The following is a 23,539-nucleotide window of genomic DNA, read 5'->3' on the forward strand; positions in this document are numbered from 1 at the left end:
CAGCACAAAAAAGGCAAAATACTTGGGGAGAAAAATCAAGCTGTTGCTTTGCTGAATGCTTCAGAATTGCTCACTGAAGTCTAGTTGGGAGTCTTTGTTGTACACACTCATGAAAAATCCAGAAAATGTTGTTACCTTCTGGACTCAGTTCTTGGCTTCCTTCAGATAATCTGTTGTCTTCATTCCCTATCAGTTTTTTTTTGTCTTCTGATTTCTTTGGGGAGGGGTGTGTGTATGAGCAGAACAAAATTAAAAAGTCACCTACCTAATTTAATCAGCTTTTTAGGGATATCAGACAGAGGTTAGTGAATCTGGATTCAGAGGTCAACTGTCTTATATGTGGCCTTTCTGTAAGTAGTACTACCATCCTAGCTGTGTAGATCAGGATACCATAAAGTATTATCTTTGTGCTTATTGAACATATTTGCTAGCATAGTCAAGCCTATGTAAAGCAGAGCTCTTTTATGTATCCTACTTGTAGAACTGTGTTTGTAAAATAAATTAATCAGCTATGCTTTTACTAGGAAGATTGTTATTCTGAGGAGTGTCTCCCTTTCTCCACATGCCATCTGTAAAAATTGAAGTACAGTTTCACCTTTCCTGCCACTCGCATTGTTAGAATCCATACAGTAAAATGTGGCCAAAACCACAGGCAATGCATTGATTTTGCCAAAACACACAAATTCACTTTCCATCCACCTGACACAGAACAGTTGGGAAATACTATGAACTTCCTGAGTGGAAAAAAAATAATTAATTGGGAAGGGGATTGGGGTTTAGGACCCCTGGCTACATTCTGTACAGCTAGATCTGAATTTAAGTGAGAATACTTTTTGAAGATGAGCAAGGGAATAAATATGCCTAAAAATCTTTAAGTGGCAGAGAAGAATCACACCTGCATGTGGTTTCCTCATTTCCATTAGTGATGTGTATGTGCTGGGATTTGAGCATGTAGAGTAAGTGTAATGCCTTCAGAATGCACTGACACTTCTCTACATGGGAAGGCTATTTGAGCTAGAAAAAATGATCAACAAATCCAGGATGTGTCAGATCCACTGTGCAAATACTGGAATTGATCTACTCATATGCAGTGAATCAGGTGTATCCAGAATGTATCAACAGATGTGCATTGGTCACAGTTGAAGTTGCCAAATGTGCATCCAGTTGGAGTTGCCAGAACCCCAGAAATGTCCCAACACCTTGAAATTCTTCTTGGAGAAAACTTCAGGGTTGCTTGGTAGTCTATACCAATAACAAAATCAACTAGCTGAAATAAATGTTATAAAACATCAAAGAATTAAATTTGTGTCTCCAGGGAAGATGATGGTACTTACCTCTACAACAGGGAGCTTGTGAGGAATTCTGTAGACCATGGTTTCAGGTAGAATAATTCCTAAAGAAGTGTAGAACATAGAATCATGCATAATCTTCACAATAGAGGGATAGCTGTCCTGGTTGCAGGCATCTTTTGCTTATACAATGATGTGTCTCAGTCCATGATGACTTTTTGTGAATTGTCAGCATTTTGGATCTGTCTCAACAAGCTGCATGTTTCAACTGTCCCCATTCATTCTGAAGTATTAGAGTCAATAGGCATACTGGAGCACATAAACCAGAAGTTGACTACCTCATCTGCCTAAAAGCTCTTTGCCTGTTTTCCTTTTTCCTCACGTACTGCATGCTGACCACCTCTTTAGCCATTATTCAAATACGTTACAACTTGCTTCATTATGAATAAGCCTTTCCCCAGATTTATGGCGAAACTAACACCATGTCCTTCACCACAAGGTCTACATGCTGAGCTATGCACACAACAAATGCATCTAACCTTTGTATCCTTCTGTCTTGTCATTACTTAAAGAATCAAACGTTGTAGAGTGTGAATGTGACAAATTCTGCCACATCCACATTGCAGACCACCTTGTTAGGGATTTGATTCCCTCTGAGACTGGAAAATTTTGCCCCTCTAGGAAAGCTCTGAAGGACATAATTCTGACAGTACCCACTCAGGTTCTCGGTTTTCCTGTAGTGACTTCTAGTCGTGCATCTGGCTAAAACCAAGTGCTTACAAATGAGAACATACTTGCTTGAACATCTAATGAAAACATTGTGCTCCACTTTTGTGCTGAGCTATAGTCAAATAATTGTTACTCTTTCTTAAGGTCAAGTTAGCATCTATACACTATTTATTTTCTGGTATTGGGTGCTGTGTGAATCTCTGTTTGGAGCAAATGGACAGCTGACTAGCTGGAAAAAAATTGAGTTAAAGGTTGTACCTTACTAGGAAAAGATATGGTCATCAGCTTGAAATAGTTTAATTTAAAAATTCTTCTAGTGTGTCTCAGGTCTCTCATTTTACATTACCGTCCATGTAAAATGCTGGACAGTAATTCCCAGAGAGGTCCCCGATGGTGCAAAGGCGAAGTAGCAAGTGCTTATGTACAAAGGTGGCTGCAAGGTGTTTTAACAAATGGAATATAGTCAACCAAGCAAGATCAGCAAGCTGAGAAGTCTACTACGGAACTCTGTACAGATCCACATGGACCTGTTGTCATCCATATGGAGATCTCAAGGCTGGTTCAAAGCTACAATAGTCTCATGTAATAATGGAGCCTGACAGCTCAGCAGTGAGGATTTTGTATGTAGTATGTAGCATTTGCCTTCCTTTCTAGTGGGAATAAGTGTGATAAATTCGTTCAGTCAATAACATGCTGGACTTTACGTAGCAAACTGTAAAAGTTATATCAATGCCTTTAAGAATGCAAATATCATTTACTAAAAGTTCAGTTTAATAAGACATGGTATCTTCTGCCAGAGTTTTATGTCTGTTATAGCCACTTGGATTTTATAGCAGGATATGATGATAGTGACCATGAACCATATTTGTAAATGGCTCACTGATTCTGTGGCTGCTTGTCTTTATCATACTTACCTCTTCTTAAGAGGGAGAAAACTATATTTTGCCAAATAGTTTTATTCTTTTCTTTGTGTTTTGTGGTGTGATTTTTTGCTTTGTTTTGATTTTTTTTGGTGTTTTTTTGGTGTGTGATTTTTTTTTTTTTTTTTTTTTTTTTTGGAAGAGAAACGCCTAAGAGCTCTTGAACTCAAAATTCTGAGTACCCAACTTGTTTTAAGAAAAGTCTGAAGAGGAACAATGTTCTTTAAAGATGCAACTCATTTGTTTGAAATTTGCCTCTTTTCCATTTTGTTTTTTTGCAGATCCTTATTGTTTCTTAATAAATCAGCTCCTGCATTCATCTCAGTCTCTACTGAAATCAGTGGCCCCACCTCTGCAGATTGCCTTAAAACTTGCTTGCATTAAAGAGAGAATCAGTGGAGAATGTAATAGGCTAGGATTTGAAGAGGTGCAGTACCTCGAAGGATGAAGTTAACAGCCTCCTGCTTTTTTTTTAATTTGGATCCTGGGGCAAAACTCCAGTGCAACTCAGTTGGATTATCTCTTCTTCTCCTCTCTGTGGGAGCCAGAAAACTCATCATGAGACTCTAAGGCTACCATACAATTTTTAATTTCATTATCAATCAGTGAATTTATTAAAAATCAGTGAGATACTTGATGATGAGCAGTCAAAAGGGCTGAGTTTAGGGTGAGTGCTACAGTGATTTGAGCTTGGGGTTTTGGAATGAAGCTTGGCCAGCGTAGCACTTGCCATCAGCACTTTTCTTCAGAGCTTCGTTATTCCTTTGGCAAAAGTTCATTGACTGAAGGTTATTGTAGGCAAATTATGTCACTGTAACAAATGACCCTGGAAAGAGGTGGCAGGGCTACTGTGTAACATGAGTGAAGGTAATGAATGACCTGGGTAGTAATGGATAGCTCTTAAAGACTGACTAGTACACGCCTACGTCAACAGTAATGAATACTGAATACAGAAGATCTTATGTGTCGTTGGAGAGTAATTTAAAAGACCACCATTGAGTTTTCTTCTCCTGTAGGAAAACAGAGTGGCATTTCTGTTTTGCCTTCAATGTTAGGTCTGGAGCAATACTGTTTGTACTGCATGAGGTGAGAGAATACTATGCAGAAAGTATTTTACTGGCAGAAAAATCTCACCAAAGTGGTCAATAGTATGTCCTCAGCATCCTCACCTGCATCAGATTTGGGTATAATGATAACAAGGCATAGTTTAGATTTAACTTCAGTGAAGTCAGGATTCAAAAAATAAAAAGCACCATCTTCCTCTTAAGTTTTGAGTACAACACAATTGAAAACACACTGTTATTCATACCGTGGTGCAGAGGGTTAGGATTTAGCTACATTTTCAATAGCTGAAGTCAAAGCTTAAATAGAACTAAAACTTTTCTTGAGGCTTTCACAGAGTAATGCAATTACTGGGCAAGCAGACACTTTAAAGGAATATTGAATTTTACCTCGTTGAGATGGACAGCAAAGAAAAACAAAATATTAATATTACAATCTTTTACAGTGTAAAATAATTCATATAGTTTTGCTCGAGGAAGAGGCAGAAATATGACTGGAAATTTTTTCATATTCAGATATTCTGTTATATATATATATATAATATTATATATCTTTCATATAACAGAAGAAAACACTGACACTCCAGAGGGCTTATCTCTACACATAAGACTGCATTTTCCAAAACCGTTTCTCTCTTTCAGTTTCTTCTGAGTGGAAATGGAGTATCTCTGTTCTACTATAACCATGCAAGAAATAAAAGCTTTTTAGTTTGGGATGGAAGGCTGGAAACTGATAACAATGCTTAATTTAACAGTGCTTAACTTCTTTCTGTTGCATGCAGTGTTCTTTAAATTTTGTGAGTCGACTTCAAGCTAAAATAAAACGTAACTCATTTTAGAAAATACTAAGAATTTGTGATCTAGTAGCAGTAATCTTGAAACGCTTCGTCATTTTGTTATTCCAGTGTACAAGAGCAACGCCATTTGAAAGCTTGGTGAAGCGTTTGTGTGAAGATTAGTAAGTGGCGAGCAAAACATCCCTTAGACTTTACACAGGCTGCAGGAAAGCCCAGAGCAAAGGTCTGAAATGGAGTCCTTGCGAGCCCATAGCCTGTTGTTCAGGGAGGTGCCGTTTCTGCCTGAGAGAGCTCCGGTGAAATGCCGTTTTCCACACAGTTCCTTCCCTCATCTGGCAGAGGGCCCATTACCCCTCCTGGTTTTGATCAATTCACAATGTGAAGAGAAGGCTTAGTGACTGGAAGAGTTTTTTTACTAATTTCTGTGTTCTTCAGCAGTAAAGCATCCAAAGGCGGAGTGAAATAATAACAGGGTTATTGGGGTCAGGGTGCTGAGAAGCATGGGGGCTCCTTGAGGGCAGGGCCTGGCAGATGGGGCTTGTCCCACAACAGCAGCCAGGAGCAGGGTGGCTGACGGGTATCAAGGCAGCCCCAGCTCTGGAAGTCTCCCTGGGGATGGGTTGGAGTTGGGACATGGGCCCAGCTCAGCAGGTCCTGTTGCCAGGCAGGGCTGTGGGTTGTGGCGTCAATTGGGTGGGGGCTGATGGCCCTGTGGGGGCTGGAAGGGGCCCATGGGCAGGATGGGGGTAGCCCTGGGGTCTGAAATGGGGCCCTGGGCTGTGGGCAGGGACAGACAGGGCTGTAGTGCCCTAGGGCTATGAAGTTAAGTGTCCTGATGTCAGTGTGGTATGATAATCTTTTCACAAAATAAAGTTTGTTTTCATTGTATTTTACTGTATCTCTGACTCTCAGCTGGAAGCTTGTCATGGAACCCTATATGTCCAGAGGCCTGTGTCATATCCATATTTGCATTTTGCTTGCTTTACGATGTGGCTGACAATCATTACTTCTTTCAAGGCCTGTTCCCTGCCATTTTGAACCTGGCCAGCAACGCCCACATCTCCACCAATGCCACCTGTGGGGAGAAGGGACCCGAGATGTTCTGCAAACTGGTGGAGCACGTCCCAGGACGACCCCTGCGCAACGCCCAGTGCCGTGTCTGTGACCACCGCAGTGCCAATCCCAAAGGCAAGTTTCATGTGGGTTGTTTTTGGTTTCATGGGTTCGTGTTATTCTTCTTGACCCTTCCCCATGAATACAGGGTGTATTGGGGTCAAATACTTCTACTTTTAGTTTCTCTGCAGAGGGTAGAGAGGCTCTGCAGAGAGATCTAGACAGGCTGCATCGATGGGCCGAGACCAACGGGATGAGGTTTAACAAGGCCAAGTGCCGGGTCCTGCACTTCGGTCACAACAACCCCAAGCAGCGCTACAGGCTGGGGGCAGAGTGGCTGGAGAGCTGCCTGGCAGAAAAGGACCTGGGGGTGTTGGTCGACTGTCGGCTGAACATGAGCCAGCAGTGTGCCCAGGTGGCCAAGAAGGCCAACAGCATCCTGGCCTGTATCAAGAACAGTGTGGTGAGTAGAGCCCGAGAGGTGATCGTCCCCCTGTACTCGGCACTGGTGAGGCCCCACCTCGAGTACTGTGTCCAATTTTGGGCCCCCTACCACAAGAGGGACATTGAGGTGCTGGAGCGGGTCCAGAGAAGGGCAACGAAGCTGGTGAGGGGTCTGGAGCACAAGTCTTACGAGGAGAGGCTGAGGGAACTGGGGTTGTTCAGTCTGGGGAAGAGGAGACTGAGGGGAGACCTTATCGCTCTGTACAAGTACCTGAAAGGAGGCTGTAGAGAGACGGGGGTCGGTCTCTTCTCCCAAGTTACAGATGATAGGACAAGGGGTAACGGCTTCAAGTTGCGCCAGGGGAAGTTCAGGTTGGATATTAGGAAACATTTCTTTACTGAAAGGGTTATCCAGCATTGGAATGGGCTGCCCAGGGAGGTGGTGGAGTCACCATCCCTGGAGGTATTTAAGAAACGTGTAGACATGGTTCTTCAGGGCATGCTCTAGTGCCCAAGATTACTGGTTTGTGGTGGGTCAATAGATTCCTAGAAGCAGTAAGGGACATAGAAAAGACAGAAGATTTCTGGTCTTCCTGTTGGTGTAGTTTGTAGCCGTCCTTTCTCTGTGAGACTGTGTGCTGTTTCTAGACACAGCCAGAGGTAGTTGCAAGTCTCCTTGTTGATGCATGTTTTTTTTTTTTTTTTTTTTTTTGGGTTTTTTTTTTTTTTTTTTTTTTTTTTTTTTTTTTTTTTGTGGTTGGACTCGATGATCTCTGAGGTCCCTTCCAACCACTACAATTCTGTAAATTCTGTAAATAAGTGAAACTACCTCTGAGCAAAGGGCTGACAGAAAGTTTGAATACCTTGAATCACCATTAAACACTGCAGAGTCCAATGTCAACCTTTTAGTCTGGGGCCAGATCTCAGCTTTTAGTTCTTTATGACAGGAAAAAATTGTGCTCAGCGTGTGAGATAAATGTTGTGGGCCAGAGAAAATGCGGTGAGATGTATTTTCAAGAGATGTTTATTTTTTTCCTTTGAAACAGAGCAGCACCCAATTTCCAGTGCAATCGACGGTACCAATAACTGGTGGCAAAGTCCTAGCATTCAGAATGGGAGGCAATACCACTGGGTCACCATCACCTTGGATTTAAGGCAGGTGAGTAACTTTTAGGTGAGCGTCATTTATTTTATGTAAGATACAAGCCAGTGCAGTTGATTATCATTCTTCTGTGTTTAGATAGTAGGATATTTAGCACTTCACCATTTAGTAGCACATAGTTAAACAGGGATAGTTAAAGCTAATATGAATTGATTTTAAACAGATGTGTCTTTCAGTTTTGGTTCTGGAGCATCTTGGAGATTTCATTCCTATCAGACTGGAATGGAAGTGACTATGTTTCTAAGTGTATAGGTCACAGGTTGTAATTCATGGCACAGTAACAATTGTATATGTGTCGATAAGAGTGTTTATACAAACGTTCCTTCTGTCTTGGTAACCTTCCTCTGCCTGACCCTGCTGTCTTTTCTCCTCTTACATTGTTTTCTTCTACCTTTGATTTCATGACAGTTGCTTGAAGTCTGGGTTATCAAAGACTTACTTTCAAGCAGCAAACAGTTTTTTCAGGTTGTTGTCATAAATGCAGATTTTATATGTGAGGATGCATTTGTTTCTGTTTATTAACTATATCTACTAGCCTGTCATCTAATCGTTGTGCAGTTTCTTAGTAAAAAAAGGAAATGATTTGGAGAAGGACATAATAGAAACATTTAGAATCATAGAATCGTCTAGGTTGAAAGGGACCTTAAAGATCATCTAGTCCAACCATCAACCTAACTCTGACAAAAAAATAAATAAGAAATAGGAAATAAAAATTACTAAACCATATTCCTGAGGACCATGTCTACCCATCTTTTGAACACCTCCAGGGATGGTGCCTCAACCACTTCCCTGGGCAGCCTATTCCAATGCTTGATAACCCTTTCGGTGAAGAAATGTTTCCTAATATCCAATCTAAACCTCCCCTGGTGCAACTTGAGGCCATTTCCCCTTGTCCTATCTCCTGTGACTTGGACATTTGTACACAATTTGACATTTACTATAAGAAAACAGAGCACGATATACTTCCAAGTATGAACTCTTGATCCATAGGTATTGTAAGTCAGATACTGAGTTGCAGAGAGAAAGGTGACTGGAGGATTATTGTATTCTCACATCAGTTATATCAGACAGTTATCTGAGATCTCAAAGAACTCAAGTTAAGCTCTTCTGTTTAAATTTCTCAGTATTTTTTTTATATTTACATTAAGTATGTAAAGCTGTTAATGCAACATAATGGTCAGATTGAAGTGTAAAATGTCAGAAATTTCAATTGCAGAATCTCCAGGACCCTGGAAATACAGGCTTTCCTTAGTTGAGGGATATCCTTCAGGACTAGAAGACAATACAATGGGGCAAAGTTAACGTTGCTGAAAGAACAGTTGAATCCCATATTCTGTGCTTCTCTTCTAATAACCATCTTGTTGGAAGGAGCACTGGGAAGAAATGTACTGTATTATATCTTCTATGGGCTTTTGCTGTCAGTTGCTGTGAAGAGTTAGTGCTTATATCTATAAACCAGTGATTTCTGATCATGGGGAGGCTGGAACTGTCTGGGCAGAAGAAGTTGGTTCCTCTGTTTTGGCCCTTTATGGCAAAACTTGGAGGAATTCATCATTCTTATGCAGGAGGCTGCTAAACTGTACAGAGCATTTGCTAATTTATTAGTTTGTCTGTTGGGCATGGAAGAATCAGAAGTCTCCTACCCTGCTTCAAGAAAAGACAAAATAATTTCTGAAGAAAATACGTTTTTCTTGGCTTTTTCTTGTTGTTTTGCTTTGAACGGATCTATGTGTTGGCCTATCTAAGCTGTTTGAAAACCATACATCAGCCACCCATTATTAATATGGAAATGCTTCCACACTCCAAAAGAAGCTTTGTTACTAAGAAATGCATCCTTGAGGTGTACAGTTGGTAACAAGCTTTTGCAAGGTCTCTAGACCCTGCTTGAAAGTTATTTTGAAGATTAGAAGTTTTAACTTTAATATTTTAAAGCGAAGCATAGGTTAAACAAGCGTGCAGTTTTCTGTTTAATTATATAGCAGAAGTGTTAGGAAAATAGTCACAAGGTATCTTTTGTCAGTGACAGAAGGTTTCGATAGGACTTTCTTGTTGTTTGAAGAGTTGACTTTCTGTGTTTGGTTTGTAAATGGACAAAAGGGAAGGAAAAATGGAGGAGGGAATGCCTTAGTTTTTATCCTCCTAGAACATTTTCCCTTTGGAAACAGACCAGCTGAGCTGCCCTCTAAATCTTTTATTCTCCAGCCTTAGAGCTGTTGATGTTTCACCAAATACATATCTTTCTTCTCCTGACCCATGCTCAGTTTCACTAATTCGATTTGAAAAGTTTCCCCCAAGGGGCCTTTATTCTGAGTTTTCCTTAGAGAGTTTGAGAGAGGGAAGGCATCTAGGGCTATGCAAACTGAATGTAAATTACTGCTCTTTGAAAAAGGATTTGGTTAATAGAGATTGCTTGAAGTCAATGAGTTATTAGAGCTGACTTGTTATGCTTACTTTAAGCTAATCAGCATCAGTAAAGAAAAGACAAAAGAAAAGTGTATGAAGGACCTGAGTGAATTTAGTATCTGTTTACTTCATAAATTTGATTGAGTTAAAATACTTTTCTAGGACTTCTAAAGCTATTCTTGACATTCAGTACCTCTAACTACATGTGTTGCAGTATAGCTTTAGCATTGATACTTTTATTTACATTTCAGCTTTGTGCATTAAATCTGCCAAGTAGTGTATTAAAGTAAACATGTCCTTTAACTTTCCTTGACAAAATATAGAGTATATTCACACCTTTTTGTGATGTGAAGAATGACCATTTGGTCATTATTTATGGGTTTTTGGGTAATTACTGGACGTTCTAGCAGCAAGAGGAATGGATTGGTTCTTGGGATTGTTACCAGTGTAGACTTTAGAGATGTAATCCAGCAGTCAGGTTGGTGTGTGCTGGACCGTAGCCTTGGCTGGCAAATATGAGGAAGATTCCCTGAGCTGCTGAAAACTGGCTCCCCTAGGTGAAGTTCTGGCCACAGTCTGTGTCCAGTATTTTCTGTATTCATCTCTTGGCTCAAAGTTGAAGGGAGCAGAGGATGTTCTTTCAGCTAATATTCTACCTTGTACTTAGTTTATGTAGTCTAAAAACAGCTGGACTGCAGAGCAGTTTGATGGAATCTCATTAATAAAAGAGCACTGGCTAATAAAATCAGTATGGAAATTGCTGTTTTGATCTTTTTCCTTTGCAGAAATCTGTGCTATTTATAACTAATGCTAAGCATTTTGTAAGGGTAGCGAGTAAGGGTAGCATGATTTTTCAGCTCACACGGATCATAAAAACAAGGGACATATACACATATGCTGGTGTGCCTTTCAGTCTTTCCAGGACCCAGATGTATGATAGTCTTTCCTTCTGCACCCCCCTGCCTTCCATTAAATGTATGGCAAAGATCCAAAACCGGGGAAAGAGTAGTTTAGCAATGAGGTGTAGTATTGATGTACAAGATACCAAGATTTGATTTATAACCTTGTGCTTCCGGCACTGGCAATTCTACAGAAACAAAATGTGCAGCAGCAGTTTTAGATAAAAACAGCTTTTTTGCCTGAGCTTGACTCCTCTGGACAGCTACTTTGTGAAATATAATGAATTAAAAGAAATGCTGAGTATTATAAATGTCAGCAATGTGCTCAGGCCAGCTGTTATATAACTTTCTGTCACACCATTAAATGAAGAATATTTTCTTCAGTGTTATTACTGTGCTTCAGACTTTGAAAGGTATGTAAAGGTACTTTGTACTAGGCACAGCAGAAAGGCACAAGTTTGTGTATCACAAAATTCTTGAATTGTAAAGTAAGACCAGCTGTTCTTGGAGGACCCATACTATCAAGTTGAGAAAACCTCTCCACTTCTGATTAAGTTGTAGCTCATAAATATTTCATGAGTACTGGATTACCACTCAGACTGCTCTAAGAGTAACTTGTAGTTTCAGCTATTACAAAGTAAGCGAATTTAAATATTATAATATGATTTGTACAGAGCTTTTATTTTTAAATCAATTGGCAAGAGGAGATTTCTGTAAGGGCAAAATCCTTTGCTGATTGATATTCTGTTGTCAATATTCTGTTGACTTCACTCAATCAATGCTAATTTATTGTATGTAGCAAGCTTCCGTAAAAGATTTCAGTGGCTTTGTAAGTGATGATGCAAGATTCAGGCAGCTCATCTGTACCTTCTTACAGTACACTTCTTGAGTAAAACAGATTTTTCTTCTATTTCAAAGCAATGGTTGCACATAATGAATCAAAACTGTAAGGAAAAGATAATTCAGGAGACCAGAAATTCTACCTGTAGTACTGCATCCAGCTTTGGAATCCTCCTCAGCACAGGAAGGGCATGGACCTGTTGGAATGGGTCCAGCAAAGGGCCACGAAGATGATCAGAGGGCTGGAGAACCTCTCCTATGAAGACAGGCTGAGAGAGTTGGGGTTGTTCAGCCTGGGGAAGAGAAGGCACCAGGGAGATCTTACAAGACCTCCTGAAGGGGGCCTACAGGAGAGATAAGGAGAGACTCTTTATGAGGGGATGTAGTAATAGGACGGCGGGTAATGGCTTTAAAATGAAAGAGGGGAGATTTAGATTAGATATTAGGAAGAAATTCTTTACTGTGAGGATGGTGACACATGGAACAGGTTGCCCAGAGAAGCTGTGGGTACTCCATTCTTTGAGGTGTTCAAGGCCAGTCTGGATGGGGCTTTGAGCAACATGGTCTAGTGGGAGGTGTCCCTGCCAGTGGCAGGGGAATTGGAATAAGGTGATCTTTAAAGTCCCCTCCAATGCAAACGATTCTATGATATAAAAAGACCGAATCTTCCCTTATCGTTGTCTTTTTTGTTCCCTTATCGTTTTGTCTTTGTGTAAATTGAAAAGTATAACTGGGAGTTTTTATCCCAAAAGGCTACCAGGAAAGCTCTGCTTGCCAGGGCATGTATCTATGTGCTTTGTAGGGCACTGACCATGCCCCTGGAGATGGGCACTTTTGGCTAGCATCTGCTAGTTGGCCGCTGCTGGCTGAGTTACAGTCTTGAGCAAAAAAATTATGCAAACTTGCCTGGTGAATGAGGAGAAGGGTTCACTTTTAAATCTGTTTCAAGAATAATGCACGTGTTGATGGATCTGCATTCAGGGAAACAAGGTCATTAGGAAGGATAATAAAGCAGAAGTGACTTGTTATGTTGGTGTTGCTGTTACTAAGAAGAGGTTCTTCAGAAGTTTATTTGGCTGGTCTTTACAGTTGGGGTTGAAATGCCTGTAAAATGACACTCTTAATCTATGGCTTCTTGGGAATTGTTAACTTGCTTTGGCTTGCCCTTTTTACCCTTGTAGCTCAATAAGGAAATGAGTTCTGGAAAAGCTGTACAGTCAAATTAAAGTGTACAAATCATTAGCTCTTGCCACATAGCTCAAGTTTATTGTGTGGCTGGTTGGTGGACGCTGAATGGATATGGAAAGTGGTAAGAAATTGCCTATGATTTTCAAACCTGAAGAATTTATAAATGTAAAAATGTTCTGAGGATATTGGAAAATCAGCTTGCATTACATGGGATTCCTGTTTTAGATCTGTTTTGGGTTGCGGGGGAAGCTGCGGGATATGAGGTTGGCAAAACCCCTACCTTCTGTCATTCCTTAAAACATCTTCATCTGCAAACAATGGAAACACCTTAGTCCCTTCCTCCCTCTTCATTCTCTTGGTTGGGAACATAATCCCTGAGAATGTGACTTCTACTTGTAGGTTGTCCTATGAATTCTTGACTACAGGAGCATTTATATGAAATCCATTCATTTCTATATTTAACCTATATTATCTCAGAGGCTGACAAATTTTCCTGGTGTTGCTGATACTCACTGTCCCATGAATTTACCCATGAAGTATTTTTGGGTACCTATGGGCTATGTGTGCAAATACAAGAGAGTTGAGAGGATCCACGGGAAAAGAAGGCAATGATTTTCTACAGTGTGCATACTTAATTGTTTATAGAACTGTTCACTGTTTTTTGAATGCCAAATATCTTCATTTCAGCCGTTGGTGAACTGTAGGCATGCAGAAAAAATTGGTCCCTAGATATCTTGTCTACCAAACATGGGTGCTTTCTTTCTGGAATGTTTACTTGAAAAGATTTCATTTATTGAATTGTGCATTAAATATGCGCATAGCTGCTGTGAAAATTTTTATCTTTAATTGTCTTTTCCCTTCACTCTCACCTCACCAAGAAACTTGCTATTTAAAATAAATTTAGCTTGCATAATCTTGTGAATATCTTTTATTTCAGCAGCAGTGGTTGCAGTTAGTTTGTCATGAAGAATAGCTCATTGTAACTAGTTGGAACTGGATTTAAAACTAGCTACATCAGCTGTGGACTATAATGGGTCTTGAAAAATCTCAATGTAATCAAAAGTAGACCATTTGTTGTTCAGCCGGCTGTGTAATAAGTAGGGAAGTAGTTTAGTTGATGACAGCAAGCAAAGAGGAAAAATGAATAAATAAATAAAAGACATGATAGTTTTTGAGGAGAATTTTCGACCATGGCATTGGAAAAAAAATGGGGTTCCACTCTTGCATCTTTTATGTGTTTGAGAGAGTTGATTGACTGCAAGGGAACACGGAGATGCATAGCAGTTCCTAAGCTCAGTCAGTAAAACTTCCATAGTTAACAGCTTTCTGCAGTTCTCTTCTGTGATGGAGAAAATACCAACACAAGCGACTTGTCACATACAAGTGTATTTAGAAAGTTAGGAGTACTGAAATGATGATACCTAAGATTCTACTTGTGCATAACCTAGTATGAAACAGGTATATAACTCAACTACTGCCAACTGAGTCAATGAAATCCAGGTTGCATATAAGGAATACAGTTGCTTGACTTGGATTCTGCACGAATTCTTTTCTCTTTAAAAGAATGTATTTTAGCATTTTTTCAGTTAAAGCTTGTTGGCATGATATACTTTTTATTTAAAAGGGGCTCTTCATAGAAGCTGGACTATAATTCTTGGTATTCATTTGACTTCGATCAAATTTTAAGATTGTGCTGAACAACAGAGGATTCACAGACCCCAGAGAAATTCTATTTCTAAGACTGTAAGGCTGTGACTAAGCACTGAGCTGGCTTCTTTATCTTTTTGTTTACTTCTGCTTGCTTTGCTGAAATGTCATACAAGTCAGTAGACAAAATCCTCAGTTTTTGTCAATTTTTATATTTATTGAAACAACTGGAAATGTTCTGTTTGTATGTGTTTGATGTCTCAAAGGATAAAACTGGAGTAGCTGAGAATAAAATCAGACCAAGTGAATATCATCTTTCAATTTGTCTGATTTTAATTGAAATTATTACCTTTGACTTAAAGTAGTAAATCTAGTAAGGTGCAATTTGAAATATCACCACATTTTTTTCCTTCTCATCTCTGCAAGATCTCCTAAGCAATGCTCTATTCATTTAGAGAATGTTTAGTTTCAAAAGTAGTTTCCTGAATTGCACACACAATGCAATTACTATTTATCTCTATGTGTTTATTTCCTCATTTGACAAAATCAAAATCTGCTTTTATGTGGCAAGTGCTATTCTTGCTCTGGCTTTAATCTGTATTGCAAAAAAAAAATAAAAAAAATAAATTAAAATGTCCAAAAGAAATGATTGTGGCCAAATTCCAGCTCAATGCAGTATTAATACTGCACACGCAGACAGAGACAGGAATTATGATGATTATACCAGCCGACCAAGCAGTCTGCTCAAGTGAGAATACATACCTTTGAGATGGTTGAATAATACGGCATTTTTCTTTCATCTAAATGTGGCTTGCTACTATAGTGTGTGTAAAACATAGTCATGGTTTGGGCTGGACTGCCCACTGAAATAAGCAAGAGATGCTTTCTGCACCCTCTCCCTTCAGGGAGAGAAGGATGAGAGAGAAAGACTTATGAGTTTAAAAGAAACCAAACTACTTTACGTTTTCTTTTGATTATTATTTCATTAATAATATATATATATATAAGAAAATAATGAAATCCAGACAATATATGCAAACTGTATGGAGTTTTCAGGATGACGATCATGTCACTGGCAGGCACTGGGAAAATCTTAGATTGGACTCGGCGATGGGAACTGAATTCCAAAACACACAGACTGGGAACAAAGACAGACAAACAGACAGGGTCCTCCTTGGACACCTGCCCTTTGGTGTCCAAAAAGAAAAAGGGCTGGCCCTTTGATCCCTCAACTTTTATACTGAGCACTGGGAACAAAGACAGACAAACAGACAGGGTCCTCCTTGGACACCTGCCCTTTGGTGTCCAAAAAGAAAAAGGGCTGGCCCTTTGATCCCTCAACTTTTATACTGAGCATGATGCAGATGGGATGGAATACCCTATTGGTCAGTTTTGGGTCGCCTGTCCTTTCCACTCCTCCCCACAGGTGCAGCCCCTGTATGTTCTTCCACTTCTAACACTCCAACAGTGTATGTAACAAAATTAGCTGACCTTGGAGCACGGCATCCCAGCATCTGGTGCTTGCTTTCACCATTGTAAGCACGTAGCGCTTGCCCTGGCATGTTTGAGGGAGTATGATATAGTCGATTTGCCAGGCCTCCCTGCACTTACATTTCAACCATCATCTCCCATATCACAAAGGTTTTAACCATTTAGCTTGCTTGATCTCAGCACATTTTAGTCATGGATAACCTGCGCAATAGCATCCATAGTTAAATCCCCTCCTCGATCATGGGCCCATTTATATGTTGCATCCCTTCCTTGATGACCTGAAATGTCATGGGCCCACCCAGCTTAAAATAGTTCATTCACCTTTATGTTCCCAGTCCAAATCTGTCTGGAAAATTTTTAGCAGCCTGATCTACTTGTTGATTGTTTTGATGTTCTTCAGTGGCTGAACTCATGGGTATGTGGATTAAAATCCTATAAAAAGTTTTCTCAATTTGCAAAGATAAGCTTTTTAAATGATGATGTAATAGGTGATGTAATAGGTACTAGGTAAGGAAGAAGACAGCAGCTTTGCAGTAAGTGCACTTCAGTGTTAAGTGTCTGATGCTGCAGCTAGTTGGGGGCCAGTACAGGTTATCTAGCTGCCATGACAAGGTCATTTAAAAAGGTGATCTAAACTTAATTACAGCCCTGCCTGCTCACAGAAGTGCTGTTGTGTGGATGGGTTTTTCATTTAGGACCCAGGATTGTTAAAAATATAGTCAAGACACTTGTATAGCTTAGAGAGTATACATCTCGAAAGGGTTACTATGCTTCAGTAAGTTTATCATTTGTCACATGAATCTTATTCGTCTCTGTGTGTTTTCAGCAGTGTCTGTAAACAGTCTTCTGCTTAAATAACTTTAACACAGAATGAAAATGGAATGCACAGAGATTTTAAATACAGGGTGTAAAAAGCTTATCAGAAATGCTATTAAAGAGAGGATTAAACTCCCAGCTAAAATGTGAAACAGTGAGTTGCTTTGGCTGCAGCTGGTTTTGAAAAAAAACCCAACCCACTACTTTGAAGTCCTCGGTGGTTCAGAAAAGCTAAACAGCACACTTCCCATAGAAAGAATGTTATACTCAAGTTCTCCTGAAATATACAGTGTAGGTATGGATTTTGGCTATCGATGCAGGATGCACTGAATACATCTGGTCTTTTTTTAGTCACAAAAGCAAATGTTTTGTTGTAATATTCAGAGTTTTGAGAAAAAATAATACTTGTTTCTGTTAGTAAAAAATTAGATTTGACTTCTGTCAAGAGTTTGTGCAAAAACTTTGTCCAGAACTGTACCAAACTGTATCAAATTTTACCATCTCCCAGGCAAACCATATACTGCTTTTAAAATTTGAGTTTAGTGGCTTCTAGTAATCTTTTACAGTATAATGAAGTGTTAAAATTTTCTTCTTGCATTTTTTAGGTCTTTCAAGTTGCGTATGTCATCATCAAAGCTGCTAATGCTCCACGACCTGGAAACTGGATTTTGGAACGCTCCATCGATGGCACAGAGTTCAAACCATGGCAGTACTATGCAATTAGTGATACTGAATGCTTAACTCGTTACAATATTACGCCAAGAATTGGGCCGCCAACCTACAAGAGAGATGATGAAGTGATCTGCACCTCCTATTATTCCAGACTAGTTCCCCTGGAACACGGGGAGGTATGTTTGTTTATGCATTTGTGGTTTGTGAGGAAGAACGTGGACTGGTAGCAATTTGAAAACGTTTAGATTACAGTTACAGAGTTCATTGCCCTCAGCACTACCAGATGATCATCTCTTATTCTTCTTTAATGATACTATCTTTACATCATATACCAGTATAGCAAACTTTTAAATGTTGGGATGAAACATGGTTTTGGCTCTACATGCTCCTGTTACTAAACTCTTTGTTCTCTCTCTCTCTCAGCATAATTTGATGTTGGCTATTAGCTGTGAATTATTAGTTGCTTTATTCTGAAAGACTATAACAGAGGCTCTATGTTTTGCCAGGTTTTTCATTTAATGAAGAAAACCTCTGTGCTAGGAACACCTGGTTGTGTGAGATAAAACTGCAAACACTGTTGAAGTGCTCAGCACAGCTGGAACTCCTAAACAAGCCTTGGCATTGTTTCAGGGATGTAGCATAATTAAAAGAGCTACGAGTTGTGCAGCCTCGCTGTTGATTGTTCTTTCTTTTAACAAACTCTATTCATGGTACTTTTGTAATTTATTACTTAGAGGCAGACACATAATGAAATGATACATTAAAACCAGCAGTTCTTCTATTGTGAATGCTGTAATGTTAAGAGCATGATAATAAATGCATCGTTATCCCATGGAGAATGCTAGTAACTCTTGGCTTAATAGAAGCCAATATGTTTTTATTTCTTGTTTAAAAAAAGGCTGGCCTATATGCATCTAAGCACTAAAGTGTGTCAAAACTTATTTACATAAACTTAAAGCTATGTTTCAGCAAGAACAAAACAATGAAATTCAGTAACATCAAACCCCATTCACTTTAATCAAGTGCTTATTGCAGTGATGTAAGCATATGGCCCACAAGTCAGATGGAACAGACGAAGAAACTTAACCTGTCCCTCCACACAATTAACCAGAAAGCTCTTATGTTGACTCCCCATGAACAGTGCCTCTTGCAATGTATGTCTGATAGGCCATACAACTCCAAACCCAGGAATGCCAGAGATTCAGTTTAGTGACATTTTCTTCTAATTTATTTTTCCTGTTGTACACAGAATTAATTGGGGGATACTATCCAGAGCATTGCTGACATAAAAACATAACATAAGAACATAAAACCAACATAACCTAAACAATTTAATTGCTGCGTACTACACTGAGGCTGTCATTCACAAAGGATAAGCTGCCACTTCATAGCTGGAATGTCAGACAGACAGGAATATTCCCTGCACACAGTACCTCTCAATCTGTATTAGTGAATGTATATATATTTTTGAAAATGTATATATTTACTGCTCTGTAATTGGTTCTGGACAACCTATCGAACTTAAATATGGGACTATAGGAAGTTCTGCAGACCAGCTGATCTCTACAAGCACCTGCCTTGTATTCCGTGTTTTTTAGCATCCCAGAGCTCCGCAGTCAGCATGTAGTGCCCTGGTGTGAAAGAACTGGTAGGGTAAAAGGACCACGTGTCTAAATGTGGATGTCACTTAATATTTATTGCCAAATCAGACATTTTGCCAGTTTGACTGCTAGATTTTTCACAGGTGTGAAGAGTTATAGCTGCTCTACTGTAAGCTCTGTTGTTTACCTGATTTATATTGCTTGAAGATGTGCTTCCAGAAATTTACATAATGAAGTCAGGGCGCATTATGTATTCTAAGGCTTAAACTACAGTTGTTTGGAAGTAGTCTTGAATTATGGAGGACAAGTAACCCAAAAATTTAATATGCAAATATATCAGTGTATATAAGCTCTATATAAGGAATATATTAGCCAAATGTAGTGGTGTACATGGAGGATCATTCTTTTTCTTCCTTAATGTCTTAGTATCTATCCGTACTGTTTTCTCCTTTTCTTGCTAGGAGATTCCTCTGTTGTCTCTATAGAAATGACAGTGTATTATTACAGACCATTAAATAACTTCAGAGTTAAAATGTGAATAATGTTTCGGATTTTATCACTTGAAGGCAATATTAATGAGTAGATGATAGAATATGTATTACCAGAGAATTGGAGATTTAGGCAAGAAAGGCTACGTAAATTGAAATGGCATGTGTCACACAGGAGATAAGGCCAGTTGGTTGTAACAGATCTTTTTAAATCTTTAAATCTCTGGAGTCTAAGCGATAAAAAGGAAACAAAAAGTGCTAGAACTCCCAGTGCCGTGGTTGGGTCCTCCTCTCTTTGTTGTAAAAATCAAAGGATTGCACTGAGCCCAGCAAATTCTACATCTGTAGCTAGGGATAAATGAGAGTAGAACTTGGTGCTCCATTCTAAAGTTGGGCTTGTCTACCGTGAACATATATATGTAATTATTTTTTCAGTGGAAGCAGTGCAGTGATACTTGAATATCTGGCCAACGATTGTGTCTTGTAATTCCCAGCAGGAAACATGACTTCTGAATGAATATATTGCAACCAGTTTGCCTAGAGAAAGCAGGCGCCATCTGTGGTGGGCATGTTCAGCCTTTAGTTGTATAAAACATGGGTTCAAGGGGAAATAACCTGTTCTGCATGTCTGTGACAGGATGGAAAAAGTGGTCTGAAATCACAACAGGGAAAACATGGTTTAGAGATTAGGAGCATTTTTAACTACAAAGCCAGGAAGGGCTGGAATAGATTGTGGAGGATTTTAGAATCACCACCAACAGTGGTCTTCAAGAACAGATTGGTCAAACCGCTGCTTAGGGGTAGGAAACGGAGTAGAAGAATGCTCTGTATTTCTATGAGAGCTGAATATTATATAAGGTACTGTCTAGCTCTGCTACAGAATTAAGATTTTTTAAAAAAATAATAATTAAAAAAATCTTAAATATTTAACAATATTTTCAGAGGAATGATTTGACACTACTGCACAAAGTTGAAACTATAAATTCAAGAGTAGTATATGAGACAAAATTAGTCTTAGTGAATGAGGATATGTTATACATCTAAAATGTAGCTGATGAGCCAAAAGCATGACCCCTTATTTGTTGTGGATACCAGGTGAACTGTTTAACATTTGTTTGTGTCCTGTAGGGTGTAATTTTTCAGTTTCTTCTATAAAACAGAACAGGAATTGCATGGTCATATGAGACTAAATCCTTGGGTGTTTCTGAGTTGCTTTGGAAAGATGGAAGGGGCTGTTGCCAGAAGAAGTTGTGCAGCTTTTATCAAAAGCCTTCTTAGTGAGGCCAGATGGGTTGGTTTGTGGTGGCAGCTTGCTTTCAGTTGTCCTATGTGTTGTGGCTTCCCACTGTGCTGTCACATCACTAAGTACTCCTTGCTGATTGGGCAGCCCTGTGGCAGCAAGGCATAGGATTAATGACTCCAGATGGAGCATGTGCACCATATTATGTTTTGCAATATGATCTTTACAAATTGTGGAGGAGAAATCTGTAAGGACAAAGCTGTGCTTATGGTCAGAGTTACATGTTCCATCTCAATAAGGGAGAGGAAGTAAGACCGGAGAAACTAAGGACTTGCTTGTGGTACTGTTTTTCTCTTTATGCTATCTCCACAAAAGTCTAGAACACTTGAGACTATGATGAGTGGTGATTTCAGAACTGCGTGAATCAGAAAGCAAGAATTCTACCTGCAGGTAGAGGATGGGGTAGAAAAAAAGAATTCCAGATAGTTTAACATCTCACCATCCTGTGTCGTTGGGAAACAAACTTAAGTTCTGTGTTTTTAATTCTCAGACTAAGATGTTTGTTCTTGCAAATGAATCATATTATATTTATGATTAAGCCAATCCCTCTTTCTAGATTCACACATCACTGATCAACGGTAGGCCTAGCGCTGATGATCCTTCACAAAAGCTTTTGGAGTTTACTTCTGCACGATACATTCGCCTACGACTGCAGCGTATTAGAACTCTTAATGCTGACCTCATGACTCTCAGCCATAATGATCCTAAAGAACTAGACCCCATTGTTACCAGAAGGGTAAGATGACTGTTCATAAAAGGTATTCAGTATGACTATGGGAGAGCCTTTTCTGATCTATTTGAGGAGGAGACAATGTTTGATCCTTGTCATTCACAAAATTGTTTTGATAGGTTGTTAAATAATTCTTGCCTTCTCTTTGACTTTATTAACAACAATACTTTATCAGAAACAACTTCAAAGAAATGCTTTTTACAGATTGCTTTTTATTTCTTTGCTTTTTGTTTTATTTGTTTGTGTAAATGATTTATGCTCCGAACAGTGTTTATAATGCTTTATCATGAAAATTAAAAATACGGTTTGGCTGATGGAAATGTCACTTGGGGTTGCTCTAGATGCAACTGCAGTACCTCTTCTGGTGTATCAGTGATTTCAGGGCTCAGTGTACTGGTTTGTAAAAATCTCTGAAAAACTTACCATTGTGAATTTTGATGTCTGATGAGAGTTTCCTTCATTGTTTTAAGTCTGCTGTAATAAATTGTTTTAAAGCTTATGAATTAATAATAGTGCAAAACACTTGGATAGAATTCTGAGAGTATTAACTTATCTTTACACATTTGATACTGAAACTGGGGAGACTGAGGCACAAAGCACTTAGGCTGACTTATTTATGCTGTAAGAGGAATTGAGTGTTGGAGCCCCTAATAACTACCTACCATGAATTAACTGTCTTGTATCATGAATCTGCTTTGTATTTTGCCATTTTGACCCTCTTCTTAATTTGTCTGAGACCCATAGGTTAGGATATCAGTGGCTTCAAGTTTTTATATGAAGGTAGGCTTTCTGATGAGGACAGAAGAGTATGGGAATTGTTTCCTCTTCCCTTTCCTTTGTAGTTTTTAGCATTAAATTACATCTGCAGGCAAATTCTTGTACAGCAATGGAGCTCTTGCATTGGTAGCTTCTCTGATACAGGAAATCCTTGTGCAGTGAACTGCTGCTGTGAGGTTTGATTGGGTTGCTGGGTACAGAAGGGGGAAAGGGTCTTGGAATTGGTTGGGATTTGGTGGGTACTTTCAAGGCAGCCCCACTCTAACCTTGATCATGGACATGCCCACTCAGTTGCAGCGTTTTTAAAGTGTAAAATCTGGGTGTTCTGCTTGTTCCATCTGCCCCATGTGGGAATTGCTAGCATGGAGATTGCAAGCGCAGAGTATTGGACAGCTGCTCCAGCTGTGGCTTGGAAATAGTTATAGGGAAATAAATATAGGGAAATAGTTAACGCACAGCTGAGCAGGTGAGATGTTCCTGTGGAGCAGGCTAGTTGACATTTAGGTCTGTTGATAGTATTGTAATATGAAGAAATACACCCAAAAAGAAAGGCTTAACATGGAAGCATGCAAACATACAGCTGTGAAGCAAAGATGTTGAGGACAAGCATTCCCATTGCTTTTCTAACACACACACTCGCGCAATCCAGGGCTTAATACTACCCTACCTAGCGCTACTTAGTGCAGTTATGCATGAAAGCTACCCATCTTCGTCTTCACAAGATGCGGGTTTTATTGGGCAGGGTTCCAAAATCCTGGTGTTTCACCTTGTGTCTCACTGTGCAGCCAACTGCAACCACAAGGTAGTGACTTCCAGCATTCTGGTCTGTGTTTCTATTCGTTTTGAAGACTTTATATCCAGTTGTTGGTACCAATTATGTCAGTTTCTTGTACATGGCTTTGTAAAAGGGCTGATGCAGAACTTTTCTAAGTGTTCAGCAGCACCTTTAATTAGCCTTCTATGATGCCATAACCGGTTGGTTGGATGAGGGGAGGGCAGCAGATGTCATCTACCTTGACTTCAGCAAGGCTTTTGACACTGTCTCCCATAACATCCTCATTGGGAAACTGAGGCAGTATGGGCTGGATGAGGGGACAGTGAGGTGGATTGAGAACTGGCTGTGTGACAGGACCCAAAGGGTAATTATTAATGGAGCAGGTTCAAGTTGGAAG

At 39.5% G+C, this 23,539-nt stretch overlaps 1 protein-coding gene across 1 annotated transcript in view; it reads left to right on the forward strand.

Moving 5' to 3' along the window:
- Nucleotides 1-5,819: 5,819 nt before the first annotated feature.
- The window catches only part of LAMA1 (laminin subunit alpha 1), an 87,242-nt gene continuing 69,522 nt past the window's right edge, over nt 5,820-23,539 (forward strand). Inside the window, exons 1-4 of the mRNA XM_014938672.1 lie at nt 5,820-5,984; nt 7,400-7,512; nt 17,405-17,647; nt 21,417-21,596. Of these exons, the coding sequence (XP_014794158.1) occupies nt 5,894-5,984; nt 7,400-7,512; nt 17,405-17,647; nt 21,417-21,596 (627 nt within the window). The 5' untranslated portion in view covers nt 5,820-5,893. The remainder of the gene's footprint in view (nt 5,985-7,399; nt 7,513-17,404; nt 17,648-21,416; nt 21,597-23,539) is intronic.

Source organism: Calidris pugnax, unplaced genomic scaffold, assembly GCF_001431845.1.
Source record: "Calidris pugnax isolate Ruff unplaced genomic scaffold, ASM143184v1 scaffold13, whole genome shotgun sequence".
Lineage (NCBI taxonomy): Eukaryota > Metazoa > Chordata > Aves > Charadriiformes > Scolopacidae > Calidris > Calidris pugnax.